The following is an 18598-nucleotide window of genomic DNA, read 5'->3' on the forward strand; positions in this document are numbered from 1 at the left end:
ATGCAAAATACACAGAAGATAATCAAAATAACCAGGCATTCAAGGAGATACATGAATGAAAACAAGAGAAATAACAGACAATAGAAACAGATCCACAAGGACTCCAGATATTTGAATGATCAGATACAGACTCTAAGATAACTATGCTTACTGTGTTCAAGGAGACAGACAAGATTAAGAATTGACAGAGAACTAAAAATGATTTTTAAAAAACCAATTATTACAGGTATGAAAGATACTAACAACCCTTAAGTTCAGATTTTTTTATTAAAGACAGAATTTTATAATACTTCTTTCTGATTTTGAATAAACATCTGTAATAACTGTCATTTACTAAATGTTTATTATCTCCCTGATCCTGCTTAGACGTTTCATCTATCTTAATTCATTTAATCTGCACAACACGTCTGAGAGGTAGGTGTTATTTTGTCGATGCAGAAACTGAGGATCAGAGAAGTTAAGTAACTTGCTTAAGGTCAGCTGTTAAATAATGAAGCTAGTATTCAAACCCACACCTGTCTGATCCACAGCCTATACTCTGAAGGACATGCCTAAAAGAGAGATTCAGATTTTACTTATGCAAATCAAGGAATCTCTCAATATATACGGGAAGGTGCCATCAGAACAAGAAGCACCAAACTGAAAAATCTGGCACCAAACTTGCATACAGTAGATACTCTAAAAGTGTTTGTTAAATCTCTGATGAGTCTAGGAAATAATCATATAGTTTTACAGTAATATAATAAGGGATACATTTTTACTCCTCAGAGTGTCTGCCAAAACTACATCTCTGTAAAGGATTCCTACAACTTTAAGATTTATCCCATTTACTAATTCCTAACTTTACATCTTATAATTTGATATATGGATACCTGAGATTTAAATAAGAGTACAGTGTATGGCTAGTTAGTGACAGCAGTGGGCTAGAACCAGGCTTCTGACATCAAAGGTAGATTCTGGTTACCACATCACACAGCAAATTATGTATATTTTAAATTCTACATTATGTGTACATATAAATATGCACACACATATAAAGATCTGAACATTTCAGTTCGGTGAATGGAGTAAACCACATACCATACACAGGCCCTTCTTTTTTCTCGAGCTGCAGCAGCAGCATCAGTAGCAAATGGCAAAAGGCCACTTGAAGAAGGAGAAGAAGGGATAAACCAGGCTAACTATTTTTCAACGGGAAGAAACTTTCTCTGAACACACACTAAGTGAACAGGTTGTAGCCAATCCTCTGCTTGATTCAGACACAGATTCCATTAGGAAAACTCTGCTTCACGTGCCTTGTGTACTGAGAAAGAACTCCTACTAAGATCGCAATACATAAGGAAGAAATCAAGTCAAATGCAGGCAGACTCTTATTCTCCCAGAACGAGATTCAACTGTGGTAAATTCACATAACTCATTTTTCATAGATGATAAATAGGATATAATTTTTCCCCACTTACTGCACTGTAAAGTTTCAGCTCTATAACGCCTACAGTTAACTAACTAGGCAAATCTGTATGTTTGAATTGGTCAGATGTGACCAAAAATTGGGCAATAATGAAAATGCAAAGAACCGGTATTAAGCAAAACTATTGTGCCCGACACTGTGGCTACACTCCACACACAGACAACAAAACCAAATGAAACAAATCAGCGAACAGTACATTTTGGGTCTACAACTGGTGTAGCCAATTCCTCCAACTCTCCTCCCAAAAATAAATAAATGCTTTACATTAAACAAACTGTTTTTTAACATCCACTATGGGTACTACACTAGGTACAGGGGATATTTAAATTTTAAAAAAGGTATTCAGCACAAATTAGAGAGGAAATCAAGCTACGAAGGAAGTACAAAAGCGCAGCATGTCTACTCAGGAAGTCGGTGTGCACAAGCACTCATGGGCAGTCTCTCCTCTACATTTTCTTTTTAGTCCTCACAATAAGCCAGTGAGTTAAATATTCTCTTAGTTTCCTTAAGTATATGAAAAATCTGGGCTCTGTGCTACAGACTGAATATTTGTGTCCCCCTCCAAATCATATGTTGAAATTTAATACCTAATGTGATGGTATTAGGAGGGGGGACCTTCGGGAGGTGATTAGGTCACAAGGGCAGAACCCTCATGAAAGGGCATGTGCTCTTACAAAAGACCCCAGAGAGCGCCCAATGGGGCAACGCCCACTTAAGCCACAAACAGCCACCAGCAGCAATTCCTGGCTGGGGGACCTGCAGGAGCAAGCTTGGGCACACAGCACCAAGGGGAAGTGAGGCTACCACAGAGAACCACCTCAGAGGCATGGCCCAAGCACAGAGCCACCATGGGGGCAGGGTGGCCTGGAGCTCTTTGCCCAGCAAAGCTAAGGGAATAGGACTATAGCCCCAGTGGGTCTGCAAGACAGGATGCCCACTCCAGTGGGTCTGGAGGACAAAGCATTGAGATGAAGATTCGGCTCAAGGTTAAGATTTTAGACTTCTTAGAAGGGCAATTTGAGAGCAACAGAGAGCAATTTGCCTTAGAATGAATCATACCTTGAGTCTCACTCATATCTGATTTAAATGATACTTAAATGAGACTTTTATAATTATAAAGTTAAACATAGTATAAAGTGTTCAAGTCAAAGCTAACAAATGAAAGGATTTCTCCTTTATAAAAATGTCACCCACATAAACTTAAAAATTGAAATATATAACATTTACCTCTAGAATTATAGTGAACATCTGTTTTCATTGTACTCCATGATAGGGCAAGCAAGAAAAGGAATTTGTTAATTTTATATCAAGCCATATGTGTATGACATTCAGCTTTACCAAGAGTCCAACATATTTGAGTAATTTCAATATTTTGTAATAAAAACAATAAAATTAACTGAATAATGTCATCTGATCTAAAGCACTGAAAAGGGGGAGAAATAAAAAAATATATTACCTGCAGTAGTCTCCTTGCTTAGCGACCTTGGCCAGGGAGAAAATGCAGTCAACAGTTGCTAGGTGATGCACTGCTTTACACAAGGAGTGATAATGTTCACTGAAATTCCTGCAGAAGCAACAACAACAAAAAGGTGAGCAAATCAATTTTTTAGACCTATAAAAGCTGTATGGTAAGTAATCATTTTATTAGCTAAGAGGAGCATAAACAAAATAACCAGGCATATCTAGCAGTTAAGAGAGACGGAAACTACATTAAACTACTCTTCTGTTTAATAACTTGATTACTCAGGCTTCCTTTTGTTTCATTTGGATAGAATTATATATATTTAAAAGAGCTTCTATACAAAGATGTCTACTATTAATATATTAAAAATATATTTATGGCATATTTTATACTGCTTTGAGTAGACAGAGCATAATGAATATAATTTATCTATTTCTCACTGAATTAAAATTCACCAAAACAAACGGTATGAACCCCATTAATAGTGTTAAGAGTCTGTGCAAAGTCCAAACACAAGGGGATTGGCCCCTGGCATCACACAGGCAGCACTCAACTGCCACCTTAAAAATGCCTCTGAGTTCTGAAGATGCCACACGCTACACGGACCCAAAACTCCTGAGTGGCTGCCCAGTGATCATGCCTTGGCCTTCCTGGTCTAGCTTCAATTTTAGATCTGACCACTCATTTACCCTTTGGACTGTGGCCTATTCTGTCTCTGTTCTAATTATTGACCAGTCTTTCACCAGAGTGCAGCCACATTTGATGTTTCTGCTCTTGCATCTCTGGAGATGAGTGTCAAGTACCTTTGACACTAAAAAAAAAAAGTCAATTTTTTCTTTCACTCCTTCTTTCTCAGGCCCTGTCCAGGCTACCAAGACTCTAATTTGCTACTACCCAGCAGCCTTAGGTTGAAGCTAACTGTCCCTAATGATCTTCTAATTTCCAGGATTAAAACGAGTGACATGGCTCTCAGTGGGTACCATTTCAGTTTAAAAAAAAAAAAAAGGAAATGATAAGGTAATTACTTTGATATGGACAACGATGTTCTTTCTCATGTCAATTACAGAGATAAGACATGAATAAAATGAAAAACTATCGTAAGCCTTAAATATCATCATCATATCTCTTACAAAGCCTTGCTTGATTTCTTGGTCTTTGTCCATTTGCTATACTTTGCCAAATTTCAGAGAGATTATCCATACTTTGAAAAATGGGCAATTCAGGTGACAATCCAATAGACAGGGTTTATAACGTAACAGCATGCAACTTCGTCACTAAGCTGCCAACCACCTTCAGGAGGAAGCCAAAGCACTATGATTTAATCTCTGGCCAAAAGATACTGCTGGGTGCCTGGGAAGCAGATTGAGACACTTGGGTTCTAAAGCTGTTATGACAGCCAGAAAAGTCTACCACCAGATGTTACTCAATGATATGTGAAGCTAATAAAAATGGAAAACATTTTATCTGCTATTTGCAAATGCATTTCTAAAATATTTCAACTACTGTATGAGAGAGAGAATTCATTTTTTAAAAAATTTGCAGTTAAGAAGATTATTCAATACCCACAGCCCACTTTCTGGAACACAAAAGAAGAGGCATGTTTTTAGAGAGAGGGTTCCATTCACAGTTTCTCACAGCCTTGATTTCTTGCAATATTTGGATCAAAAGTAATATGACTAATGCATAACAGTTAGCATCTCAGTAAGAGACAAAATACATTTGTATAACTGGTATTCAATCCTCTGATGTCAGGATCATTGAGGTTAATTTTTTGAATGACATCATATTCACACCATCTGGCACCTCAATAAACAGTGTGCATAACAATCAATGCTGTTCTCAAGTGGGGGCTCTAGCTGCAAATGCTCTAGCTAAATTTCAGCCAATATTCTTTTTGTAGATAAAAATTTTAATATGTTCTTCTTATTTTGAAAGTAATATATGTACATTATAGAAACTTTTGAAATTATGTATGTGCAAAGTAAATTAAAATCTCCGGGGGGGCTGGCCTGGTAGCACATCGGTTAAGTTCACATATTCCACTTTGGCGGCCCGGGATTCGCTGGTTGCAATCCCAGGTGCAGACCTACACATGGCTTGTCAAGCCATGCTGTGGCAGGTGTCCCACACATAAAGTAGAGGAAGATGGGCATGGATGTTAGCTCAGGGCCAGTCTTCCTCAGCCAAAAAGGAAGATTGGTGGCAGATGTTAGCTCAGGGCTAATCTTCCTCAAAAGAAAAAAAATCTCCAGGAACCTCAATATCCAGAACTAATCAGTTAATATTAGAGACTACATATATGAGTAGACTTCTCTCCAAAGAAGATGTATAAATGGCCATAAGCATATTAATAATATAACAATAAGAATATATATACTTAATCTTTAAAAATATGAAGATTTGCATGCTGTGTACAAATGTGAATCTACACATACAGAATTGTATCATACTTTAACACAAATATTTTGCATCCTTTTCTTCACTTAGCAATATATCATGAGCAATATATCAGATTCTTCTGTGATATTGTATTTAGTGTTAGCTCACTCTTAGCAACTCTCAACTACAGCAAAGGTGTGATTATGATGAAAGCAGAATTCTCCTGGGTTAATTTGGTAGAAGGGCCCGGCAGAGGGCTGAGACAGTAAGAACGGTATGAGGTGACAGTGGGGTACTAGAAAAGAACAGGAGAAGAGGCAAATCAAAGAGACATCTCAAAGGGAAAAAAGACAAACAGGAAACTGATAACAAAAAAAGGGACAAAAAGAAAGAAACAATCAATGATAATGCCAAAGATTTTATCCCAGGAGACCTGAACTTTCTTTAACCTAGAATAATGACAGGGAGAACATAAGTCAGCTCTATAAATTCACGTATACCCTGAACAGAATGAATATGAATTACCTTACCAAATCCCAGGACCCTGGAACGCGGCCTTTGAAGTTTGAAAGGAGTAATTTTAGTCCTATTTTGCATGTTCTTAGTGATACTACTAAGGGAAAAGCCAGGAGAACTGAGAGATTCAAGGGCTCTGAAAACCCTTAAAATGGGAAAGTGAAAGTAAATTGGAAAAGGAACTAACTAGACCAAATTTCCATCCCTGGATTCAAAAGATAACCTCAGAAGATTCAGGATAAGTAAATTGGAATCTCTTTTTGATCCTATAATTCAAGATTCCCCTGGGCAAAAGGAGATGGTGCCAACTTACTATCTTTTAAAAACTGTCACATAATATCTTTTTTGTTCTTTTATTTCACTTGTCAGATGGGTTACTTTAAATGGAATAAAGCTCCCTGAAGGACCTCGCTGAATATTTGCTGTTTCAGTTTTTAAAGAAAAGGACTAACAGAAAGATTTCTGTTAGAGTGGTAACTATGCATTCATCATGGGCTGGCTCTCCAGCCTGACGGTAAAGGGCACACCTCCTACCAACAGACACCCTGGGTTGAATCCAGGCTCCAATCCTGCCCCTTACTGTGGGCAACTTACTTCTTATTTCTGCATCTTACTTTATTCATCTGTAAATTGGAGATGATGATATTTCACTCATAGTGCCCTTGTGAGGAATAATGAGCTAATATACATAAAGTTCTTAGATGAGTGGTGGTCCAGAGCTGGCTCCTAAGGACTCAAGAAAGTCAACTGTGCACATCTCTTCCCACCTCCAGTCCAGCAATAGCTTGAAATCAGTCATGGTGGGAGTATTTACACTACAGAAACCAGCAAACACCACAGACACGACTACTCTTCCAGAGATCTGGCTGTTAACCATTAACCAGCACACCACTGACTTAAACCTGTCAATATGAACACACAATATTAATTTATTACTAATAAATCCAGAATATGAGGCTTTCTTTGGGACAACAGTAAGGACTCCTCAAAAAAAATTCATATTATAAAAAACAAAAAAGGGCCAGCCCCACGGCCGAGGGGTTAAGTTTGTGCCCTCCACTGTGGTGGCCTGGGGTTCGCTGGTTTGGATCCTGGGTGTGGACCTGCACACCACTCATCAAGCCGTGCTGAGGCAGCATCCCACATAGAAGAACTAGAACGACTTACAACTAGCATATACAACTATGCACTGGGGCTTTGGGGAGAAAAAAGGAAGATTGGCAACAGATGTTACCTCATGGCCAATTTTCCTTACCAAAAAGCATAAAAAAAAGAAAAGGGCAAAGAGAAAAAAAAGATGGGGGATTATTCTAGAGTCAAATAGACTAAAGAAACATAAATAACCAAATGCAACATGTGAAAGTTGATTAGATCTTTCATTTAAAGATCTGAGGTGGGGGAAACCGAGGCAACTCAATATTTCTTAAATTAATATTAATTTTTCTTAGGTGTGATTAATGCTGTTAAGATTATATAGCAAAATGTCCTTATTTTTAAAAGATGTATACTTAAGTATTTAGGGGGTGAAATGTTATAATGTCTAAAATTTACTTTCAAATGGTTCAGGAAAAAAGAGTATACAAGAGAAATATAAAACAAATGTGGCAAAATGTTAACACTTGATAAATCTAGGTGAAGAGTATATATGTGCTCATTTCAAGTTTCCCACAGATTTTAAATTGTTCAAAATAAAAAGTTAGGGGGAAAACAAACAGGGATGTAAAAAAAATAAGAAAAAAAATTAAATGGAGATAATAAAAACAAAACTAACCCATACTTGTCCAACTCTGGAAATGTTAAGCCTTTATATAAGAAAAGCAAACAAAGTTCAAGGTGGAATTTCAAAAAGTGACTCCACTAAACATCTTTAGCAACAAAATGTGAGTATAGTAACAATAAAGTATATCTGGTCTCTCACTAAGATGAGCTACATTTCAATGGATAAAAAGTAAAATCAGAGAACACATGTACTCAACTATTTTATGGCAGGTCACAAGCAGTAATCTCTACTTTTCTTTTTGATGGAAAGATTTTCCGGTCTATTTCTCATAGCAAAAAGTCAGATTATATTTTTCACTGTAAACTCACTCTAGAAACTCAAGCCATTCCGCACTGCAGTCAAGGACTAGCTGCTCCCGGAGCTGATTCAGATGTCTGTAATTTTCTACAACAAAAGGAGAATGAAAGCGGCTCACAGCTTTTGTGCTAGAAGTGGGGGAAAAATATAAATAGGAAATCAAGGTTACTCAGAAATCAGTAATGCCATCACTTCAGAAAACTAAAGCAGTTATTTATTATTCTATGATGAACCTTGAAAGTAAATAGCTGTAAACAGAGAACATTCTTTAATTATGGTCCTGAACTCTATTGATTCCAAAGATCTTTGTTGTAAATAAAGTACTACAGTTCACAGGACTTTGTTCAGGAAGCTTTTAGAATACATTTCAAACTATATCCATATGGTGAGGTCAAAGTTTAGAATTTCTATTTCATAAGCACAAAGTTTCTTTTCTTTAAATTATACTAACTGAAAATGCTTGCTTTTAAAAGAAAGATCAGAAGCAAATAGGGTAAAATAAGTCCTGACAAAGCTGGGAGGTGGATACACTGGTGAGGGTCATATTATTCTTTATATTGTATAGTTTTCTGCAGGACTGAAGTATTCCAATGAAAAAAGAAAAAGATAAAGCATTGCAAAGAACAGCAAGGCATTAATTCAGGAGGCAGTCAAAGAAGAGAGGTCCTTCATGATGCAACTGTAGATTCACAGTGGTTCTGGATGGGCAGAAAGACCATATGCTCCTCTTCCAGGCTTGTGCATAAGCTCTGCTTCTTCATCAAGAAGCTGGAGAGCACAATGGGGGATGTCATGCGTTCCCGGTCAGAGAATCCAGACCAAGGCTCCAACCCTGCCACTGACTTGCTAGCTGTGTGACTTTGGGCAAATATAAGCGACCTTCTCTGAACATCACTTTCCTCAGCTATAAAATGGGGATAATGACAGTATCTACCTCATAGGGACTTTTGAGAGGATCAAACAGATAGTGCTTAGCAGAGTACCTATCTCAGCGGTACTCAAGGTTGAGGAGCTGTCACACCCGTGGTGGTGGTGGTGGTGGCTGTTACTGCTGTTGATTTATTACTATGACGGGACCTTTCAGAAGACAAGGTCAGGGCTGAGTCACGGCCAGGTGATGACAGAGTGTACTCTGATCTTTGTTTGCTCCCCAACTCCCATAATACACCGTCACCATTATCTTTAATTTGGCAAGTTACTGGACTGGGGGTGAGCCTTTCACATCTGAATTCTGGCTCATGATATTCTAACCTACCCCTGTCAAGGTTCTGATGGTCAAACAAAGATAAAAAATAGCAATGAACCTTCTATAAATCATCTTATTCATTCATTCAATTTACATCATTGAATGTTCAAAAGATGCTGGCAGTGATTCAAGCCTGCTTGTTACTTTGAAGGTATGTCATCTAGATTTCTGTGCAAACATATTTATCATAGCTTTCTCTTCTGACAAAACATTTAGTGAAACATTTCAGTTATTGTTCTAGCTAGATTAACACGATTTTTAGTAATTTTTCTTCACAAAGCACATTTCCATTCATTAGCTGTAGTGTAGGACAAAAGCAGATCATGGAAAGAAGGCCTGCAAAGAGAGAAAATATCCCCTACAATCAACAATTCTCAAATCTCAATTACAGCTGTCCGTAACACAGGGAAAAAAGGATGGTATTAGAGCTTAAGGAACCCCTGACTGTGCCTCCAGGATCCTTTGATAGCAGCAATAGAGAACAAATAGTTCTCTTTTTGAATTAAAATAATAAATTAACAATCATTCACACATCATGTCAAAACTTTCTTCCATCCCTAATGCAGAGTTCCTTCCTACCATCACCTGCTACGTATCATCTCTCAGGCAAATGTAACATTTCCATCTCGAGTTCATGCAAACACACTAATGACAGCAGCAATAAGCACTCCACAAAGGACACTGCTCACAGGAGTATACACATCTGATGCCACCTCTTTCAGTGAGTCCCCTCCTGGGGATAAATGTCTAACCACAGGAGTCTCAATGTGCTTCTCTAACTTTTTTAAATTAATTTATTTTCATAAATTCATGATACAACTTACCAAAAAGAAGATGTAAAGAACTATTATAACTATGTGCCATGGAAAGCATTAAGAATAAAGAAATGTGGAGCTCAGTGAGGCAGAAAACGAAATTTCAGCTTCTTAAAAGAAATGTCAGGTATAGCATTCATCAAGAAGTCCAAGCAACCAAATTAATCTTACAATTGAAGGCTCCTCAACTCTCTTTTTGTCATGTGTTTAAAGAGTACTCTGAGGTATAAGAATAAAACAGTCATTTACAAAACAAGAAAACAAATATATACAAGTAAGGTACACTTTGGAAAAAACGTTTTAAAATCAAGGATGAAAGAAGTTTAAAATAATTATTTCTTGGTTAAAAGCACCATAAGAAAATCAAAGGGGAAGAATTGCCTTTAATGTCAGAGATGTGGTGATTATCAAACCAGTAGTATACAGGTACACAGATGTCATTATAATTCACATTAATAAGAAAAAAAATGTATTTTTAAACCTACCTTCCAATCTTAACCCAATCAGTTGGTATACAAGATACAGCAGAATTCTTTACTTCAATCAAAAACTAAAATAAATATAAATAAAAGTTAGATATTTAAATGATTAATCATTATATTTTTAAAGCTTCCTCAAAACTGTGCTAAACAAGTTTAGTAAATAATATTCTAAACATTCAAAGTAAATCCAGTATTGCTATTGGGAGAGTTCATGTATATGTCTGTACAATCAAATATTATTAATTAGGGTTTTAATACTTGGAATAAAGTATAATTTGTTTTGAGCAAAAAGTCTGTAATAAAGGATATAACTTGGTGCTTTAACGTTTATAACATTATGTGCATGCTACAAATAGTGACTCTTCTTAAATGACCTCTTTCATTTATCAGTACCCACTTATCTTAAGAATTCTATTACTCAGTGATAAGACTGAATTTGGAAGTACATAAAATTTTAAAATATTCAATCATTAGATGTTATACTAGTTTGAGATATAGTCCCATCCCCTATTCTGAACAGAAGAGGATTTATTATAATAGTTTTTATCCAGGGGACCTAAGTCCTCTAAAAGTATGCTCATAACAGCCCGGCCCAGTGGCACAGCAGTTAAGTGCACACATTCCACTTCTCGGCGGCCCAGGGTTCGCTGGTTCGGATCCTGTGTACAGACATGGCACCGCTTGGCAAGCCATGCTATGGTAGGTGTCCCACATATAAAGTAGAGGAAGATGGGCACGGATGTTAGCTCAGGGCCAGTCTTCCTCAGCAAAAAGAGGAGAATTGGCAGCACATGATAGCTCAGGGCTAATCTTCCTCAAAAAAAATTTAAAAAGTATGCTCATAAAAAAGCACTGACTTCCTCAACTATCAAGGGAGGCAGATATTTCTTCCCATGAGTGTTTTCTTTAAGTATTCACATATAAGAACTACATCTTTATAGCTCCAACTGTGCTCTGCAAGCAAGCTTTTCTGAAATCAGCCAGGAAGCAAGTGAAATCAACTTCTTCTATCACACCCTTCATTTTTAGCATTGGTTATATATCTGCCTTCTTCCTGCTCCCTTTCCTGCATTACTGCAATGAAATTCAATGTTTTATTTAAATAAACAAACACATTCATCTATTTTGTACAGGATGGAACCCAGAAGCTCTGTGGCTCCCACTAGTTTTGAGACGGCTACAGGAATTTTTTCACATATATCAGTTTTATAACATTTCAGGTATTTATAAAGTGCAAATTATTAACAGTATCAGCCTAGCTCTTGAGTTCACTTTTGTATTAATAGAAACACTATAGCTTTTATTAATTTTAATAGGAAGTAATGGTTAATTTTAAGAATTTTCATCCTTAACAAAAATTTTGGAACTAATGATGTCCTCTTGCATAGAAAGGAATTAATACAATTCCAAATCTGCCACACCCAGTTAAGCAGTTAAGAGTCAAGAGTCTAAAATCCCCTTTGGCTACAAAAAGTAACTGAGGAAAAAACCCACAAAATAAATACCGTTGATGGGAAAGATAAAATCACTTTAAGAGTATGCTAAAAAATTCTGCTTAAATATTATTTTAAAATGTCTATGAGAAGACATATTGATCTTTTTATAAAATAATTCTGGGAAGAACTGTGCCAAAGGCAAACAGCAAGATTCAGGACCACAGCAGATCGCTAGTACCTGGGAAGGACAAACCGAGATCCATAATGACTAACACAGAGGTCCACAGGAGCTACTGCCTAAAAGATGATGGAAAGTTTTAAAAGAAGCTAAAAACTGCCTCAACGAGGTCACTGGGCAGCCAGCTAGGCTGGCTTACTTAAGTAATTTGCCATAACACCACAGCATCACAGTGCTGGATTCAAATCTGTACCTTATACACATTACAAATTGCTACTGGTCACGGTCACAGACAGCTGTTCAATCTGTACGTATCAAAGGTCTACTCTAAGGACCACAGCAACTCAAGCAAGCCAGATACAGAGCCCACACAGGATGCAGAATACACACAGTGAGAACCACGAAAGCTATGTGGACCTCCTGCTTGTTAAACCGCTGGGGTCACTTCCTCAGACAGGAGCTGGTCCTGTGTGTCCTCTTCTTTTCAGCCCATGTTTCTCCTCAGCATCGTCATCAACTAGCAGTTTTTCTCTCTTCTACACTGGCTATGGAATAGGAAATTTTCTCTCTATTTCCTTTTACAAAGCTCTAAGAATGAGCAGATAAGCCTTTGGTTTAAGGATCCTATCGCTAAAGAAAAGGAACCTAACTAAAATTGGAAGTTAACATATATTTCAGAAACCTTAGAGCGTTCTCACAGCAACTTTCTCTGCTCTATAGCTCCTGACTTCGTTTCTCAGGTGCTGACGTGAGAAGTCTGTCTTGATTCGTTCTAACAATCCCTCATATTCTTCTCCGGAGATCCAACACTGTCTTGGTTAAATGTCAGATGTTGTTACTCAAACTACAGCCTGTGGTATCATTGGGCTGACATCACTGCTAAGTTTGCTAAAATTCTTAACTCATTCCAGAAACTGCTGCCTGTTTCCTCCAACACCACACTTAACCCATTCCTACTCTCCCTCCTTTTCTTTCTCACTCTCTGAAGAATTTTCAAATATTTTTTATTTACAAGTAAGACTTAGAGAATGCTTTCCACATCTTAAACATATTAAGCAGATATTTGGATACGATACATGTTGTGAATTAATGAAATTTTTTGTAAATATTTCCCCCCAATATTTCTTTCCTTTTCCTTAAGAATGCTATTACTTATCAATACTGCCCCAAATCTAAATATCACCCCATATTCATTCCATATTTGATTCAAGATTGAGACAATACTCTACATTCATAAAATATGAGAAAGACCATCACAGAAATGGTGAACTAATTATGTAAAGCTATGTAAGCTTCTACTCTCATGATTTTCTCATAAACCAATATAGTCAGAGTCAGAGACAGTAATGCACCATAGTCAATAAGGCTTCATATTCTAACAGTCCAGGCTTACTTCGTTTTACTGTGTTTCGCTTTACTCTGCTTCGCAGCACAATACCCTTTTTCACAAGACCCTCCACCAGCAAAAAGATTATGACTCACTGAAGGCTTAGATGATGGCTAGCATTTTTTAGCAATAAAGTACTTTTAAATTAAGTTATGTTCATTGATTTTTCAGACATAATGCTATTGCACACTTAACAGACGACAGTATAGTGTAAACTTGGAAACCAAAAAGTTCATGTGATTTGCTTTACGGCAATATTTGTTTTATTGCAGTGGTGTGGAACCGAACCCACAACAGCTCCGAGGTATGCCTGCACCTAAAAATTGTGAACAGAGGTGAAACATGAATGTTGTCAGAAGTAACACTGGCCTGACAGTCTGTCTATTTCTCTATTTTTACTAATAATAACAAGATCCATGTACCATGTGGGCTGCTTTCACAGGTTTTTAAAGAATTATTAGAAAAATTATATATATGGAAATAAAATTTCAGAAAGTTTAAAATAAGAAGCCCATCTATATATAAAATAAGGGTTTTTCTTGCTTCTTTCCTCACCTATCAGAGGTAATATTTGACAAAGTCTGTTCTTGGTCCTTTAAGTATCTCCAAATAATTTGCTGATGGCTTTAGTTGAATTTTTTTAAACAGAATTTGATAACTGCTGAATATACAGAATTCATTTGGTGTTTGAATGAGTAGAGGTATTAATTCTCCAAAAATGTTGTAAAAGTGATTCTGTATTGACATAGTACTAAAGTTCTAAAGGGTTTTAAAATCTAGCAAGCATCCAGACTACTGTTAATGACTAAGAAATGTTTTGCCTCAAACTCACCACCTTAACCTAGTGAAGGCTAAGCAAAGAATAAGATAATTTATCTTCCTCCCTAATCATTTGTAATCCAATTACTTGATCTCCAAGCTGTGTTTTTTCTTAAACTTCAGTGTTACACTGATAAAGAAGAACTAATCTAGTATCCCTTATGAATTCTTCATCAGTTTTCCCCAATTTTACTTTAAAACTGCCAACTGAATCCAGTACTGTCTTCCCAAGACTTAAGCTTTATTTTGGTTTGAATAGTATGAGCTCTAAAATGTCTGGATTTTATCAAATAAAATCCATGCTGTTGACAATCCCTCGCGTTAGTATTTGTGAGTACAGTGAAATAACGACATGGTAAACAAACTGGAGTTGGGCACACCTGGGCTGGAACTGGGCTTCTGACCTGGGTAACTCACCTAACTACAGTAAGCCTCAGTTTTCCTTCCTGAAAAATGGGAACAACCAACCCCCTTTTGTGTTGTTACAAGGATTAAATAATATCTGTTAGGCAATTCGCACCATTCTGAACTTTAACAGGTGCCTGGTAAATGGTAATTACTACCATGATTATCCTCTGAAGAACACTGCACGGTGCTCTATTATTACAAAGCCCTTTCATGCATTTTTAACTCAACTGGTCTTCGCAGCAGTCTCACCACAACAGATGTGACTCTTTCACGGTCACTGGCATGTAAGCGGTAGAGCTGGCACCTACACTCAGCTTTCCCCCCGTAATACCAGGCAACCACGTTTCTACTACCTATCTTTTATTAACGTGACTAAGCAGTTTTGATCATCTCATTTTCAACATACAGCCCAGAATAGTGGTGCTAAGGTCACTTGTTGCTTTGCAAGGTCAAAGCACAGTGAAACCAAGGGAAACAATTAAATATCTGAAATTCGCCTGTTTGGAGCGGGGGTGGGGGTGGGGGACTAAGTATAAACATTGTCAAATCGTTTTTCTGTTACATAGAGCTCTATGCGGAAGGCATTGTGAAATGTCTGCCCGAGGATACACATCTTAACTTTAGTCCAGAAGACAGGCAGACTTAATCAACGGTCTATTAAGTGGCACAACATTAATAAACATTATAGTAAATTATAATATTTATTCAAGAGTGTATTTCAAATAATCATACAAATCAACAATCTTTTTGCTAAATATATAAAGCAATGCAAATATTTAAAATTTGACTTGAAATTAAGCTTCTCCCCTAGAAAAATATCTATTTTCTAAAATCCTTAATAAAACGTTCATCCTATAGAAATTATCCACTAATTTGCTTTTTTAACGAGGTAGAACTTCTCAAACTCCCTCGGCTGGGATCTTCATATTTTATTAGACACAGGATGTAGAAGTGGCTTGCCTCAAGACTCCGAGCAGGACTGAAAGGCACAATGCATTTAAGAAGCACACCTCTTCCCAATTCTCATTCAGATATGAACAGCAAACTTTAAGCAGAAGTACACATACCAAAAAACACATTCTAAACAGCACCATAATGTTATGGGAGACTCACTAAATGCAGGTTTTCACTGCAGTTTTGCTTTTTGTTTTTTCAGCAGCTATACTCCGAACTTCAGAGGGGAGCCCTGCCATTTAATCGTTGTGTGAGCCAATCAACGTAGATGGTTCACTTGTTATCACTTTATCATCGGCAGGCCAGAGAGCAAAGACTAACTTCTCTCTCCCGGACTTAGGGTAAATGAATTCTGTAAGCTATTATTTACAATTGTCAAGGTTTTCTAAAATATAATTTCAACAGATAATATTAAAATACATGTAACATCAAGTTGCATGATTTTATGAAGACACTAGAGTAAACAAACAAAATACTGTTATTAAAATAATTCTTATCAAAAGAAGGTATTACAACATATCTCCAAGGAACAAAACAGAAAATCTGGAAAAAAAAAAGAATACTTTCATCCTATGCTCAGATTTTTATTTATATTTTAAAATAGCTTTTCTACTTGAGGAAAACTAATGCAAAATAAAAGTACGTTTGATGTTACCTCCTGTCCTGATACTGCCACATATTGTGCAGAAGGATTTTTTATTATTTTTCGTATTTCTTGCAAATGTATTTGGATCCTGTGAGTAACTTCTTGAATTTCATCCTTCCTCTTTTTTATTAAAGGGAAATCAGAAAGGTCTTTGAATAATTCAGTTTTATCCCCAATTCTAAAAAAACAAAAAAATGCAAATACATATATTAAAGCATATTACTTATACCAATTATTAATTATTTTTCATAGAATAATAAAAGACCAAAGGTTGAAAGTCAGGAAAACAACGTTCTAATTCCAGCTCTGCCACTAAATATTTATGGATTTCTTAATTTCTTTAAAGACAAACAAAATTAGTCTAACATCATTTTCATTTTGCAAGGTCATGATTCCCATGGTGAAACCAAGAGATAAAATTAAATATTTGTTGTTTGACTATTCATAAAATAAAGACAAACGTAAAATCATTTTTCTTTTATATAGAGTTCTTTGTGGGATGAATTGTAAAATGACCACCTCTTCAAGGATAACTTTGCTTCTGTAGTTTCTAAATATGAGACGGACCATCCCTGGGTATCTAGCAAATGAGTACCAGAAGCCATCTGACATCCATTTCTGGATTAATAAACTGCGGCTACTCGCTCTGCCTGGACTTTATCTTTTCATCATCTGATACCTGGAGAAGTATTACATCTGCCCCAGATGATGAACTGTCTAAATTTTAGACAGCAAAGTGTTACTTCCAGCTGTAATATAGAGCCGTTAGCATCCAAAAACATTTTTAATTTCACATGCAACTTCTATCATTACTTCTAGAGAAGCTTAAGAATTGACGCATCAAATGGCAAACACATTATTTTAATTTCACTGCTGGAAAGCAAGAACTAAGGGTCTGCTACTTACTTGGCAGCTTGTTCATTAAGTATCTTTAAGTAACGCTCTACTGGACTGAGGAGTTCAGGAATTTCTAAAATAAATGTCCGGAGCAAGTCTGACTGAACATGGGAATTCACAGCAGGTACCAATGCTTGAAATTCCGACTTCAGGTGATGTAGGGTTTTGACAATCAAGAAGAACTCTTGGGTAGAACACTGAAAACAGAAATATTTTTTACCTAAATAGCATAAGATACACGAAAATGAAGCTTAATTAGTGGTCTTTTTAAAGTCAGAATCAGAATAAAAGAAAATTTAAATTTATTGTTTAAATTAGTTAACTGAATAAAGTATTGTTGATACCTTCTAAATGTTAAATTAGTAGTTTAAACACTTTAGAAAATAATGTTAAAGTTGAAAACAAAATTATTTGAGCCAGGGATAGTAAAGCAAATACTTGTTCCGTGTTTTTTCATTTTAAAATATATTGACCATATAGCAAAAATACAGCAAACAATGGTAAAAATAAAAAAGACATTTCTGGGGAAATATCTGCAGGACGTATGAGAGATAGAGGGCAAAATTCTTCCAGATATAATGAGCTCTTACAAATCGACATGGAAAAGATGAACAATCCAAAGAATAATGGCTAAACGAATGGAATATGCAGCTCATAGAAAAAGAATATCCAATAAGCACATCAACTTGACACACAATTAGGGCATGCAAATTAAAATGACAAAATTTCTCACTTATCAGAATGTCAAAGATTTAAAAGCTTGATAACAGCTAAGTCACAGCGGGTATAAAACGGATACTTTTATATACTCTTAGTAGAAGCACAATCTTTTTGAAGAGCAATTTGTCATAACTTCATAATAAAAAAGTACATATACCCTTTGACTAAACAATTCCACTTTTTAAGAATTTAACTAAAAATATATTTTAACAAATAATAAAAAAAAACACGTGTGTATCTGAGTATTTATAGTAACACTGTTGGTAATAATATTAAATGGATGAATAAAGAAGCAAGTATCCAGCAACTAAGGTCTTATGAGGAAAAATTCATACAATGTAATAGTACGAAATAGTTAAAAAAAATTAAGACATCTGTACATACTGTGTACAGATCAATATGGAACTCCATAATTTCAACATATATTAAATATACATAGTATATGTTTACACTATATACCATATATGTATTTACACAGTAAAATTTCATCTGTGATTCCTTAAATTATATGCATTATCCTATAGAAATAAAAATATAAATAAAAATGTCTGGAAAGGAATACATGTAACTGACTTTAGTGACCTCTGGGTAGTGGGTATGTGGGGGATGATAGACGCAGACTTTTCATTCTTTATTTTATACCTTTGGATACTGTTGTAATTTTTTAACATGAACCTAAATAATTTTTACTTTTGGAGTTTCTGATAA

The 18598-nt window shown here is 36.0% G+C and overlaps 1 protein-coding gene across 1 annotated transcript in view; it reads right to left on the reverse strand.

The window, feature by feature from the left end:
* Positions 1 to 18598, reverse strand: part of MSH3 (mutS homolog 3) — a 159962-nt gene that overhangs the window by 62897 nt on the left and 78467 nt on the right. Inside the window, exons 14-18 of the mRNA XM_014857018.3 lie at positions 17180 to 17367; positions 16283 to 16451; positions 10449 to 10513; positions 7914 to 8030; positions 2925 to 3032 (exon numbers count right to left, since the gene is read on the reverse strand). Of these exons, the coding sequence (XP_014712504.2) occupies positions 2925 to 3032; positions 7914 to 8030; positions 10449 to 10513; positions 16283 to 16451; positions 17180 to 17367 (647 nt within the window). The remainder of the gene's footprint in view (positions 1 to 2924; positions 3033 to 7913; positions 8031 to 10448; positions 10514 to 16282; positions 16452 to 17179; positions 17368 to 18598) is intronic.

The sequence above is a fragment of the Equus asinus genome, chromosome 9 (assembly GCF_041296235.1).
Source record: "Equus asinus isolate D_3611 breed Donkey chromosome 9, EquAss-T2T_v2, whole genome shotgun sequence".
Classification (NCBI taxonomy): domain Eukaryota; kingdom Metazoa; phylum Chordata; class Mammalia; order Perissodactyla; family Equidae; genus Equus; species Equus asinus.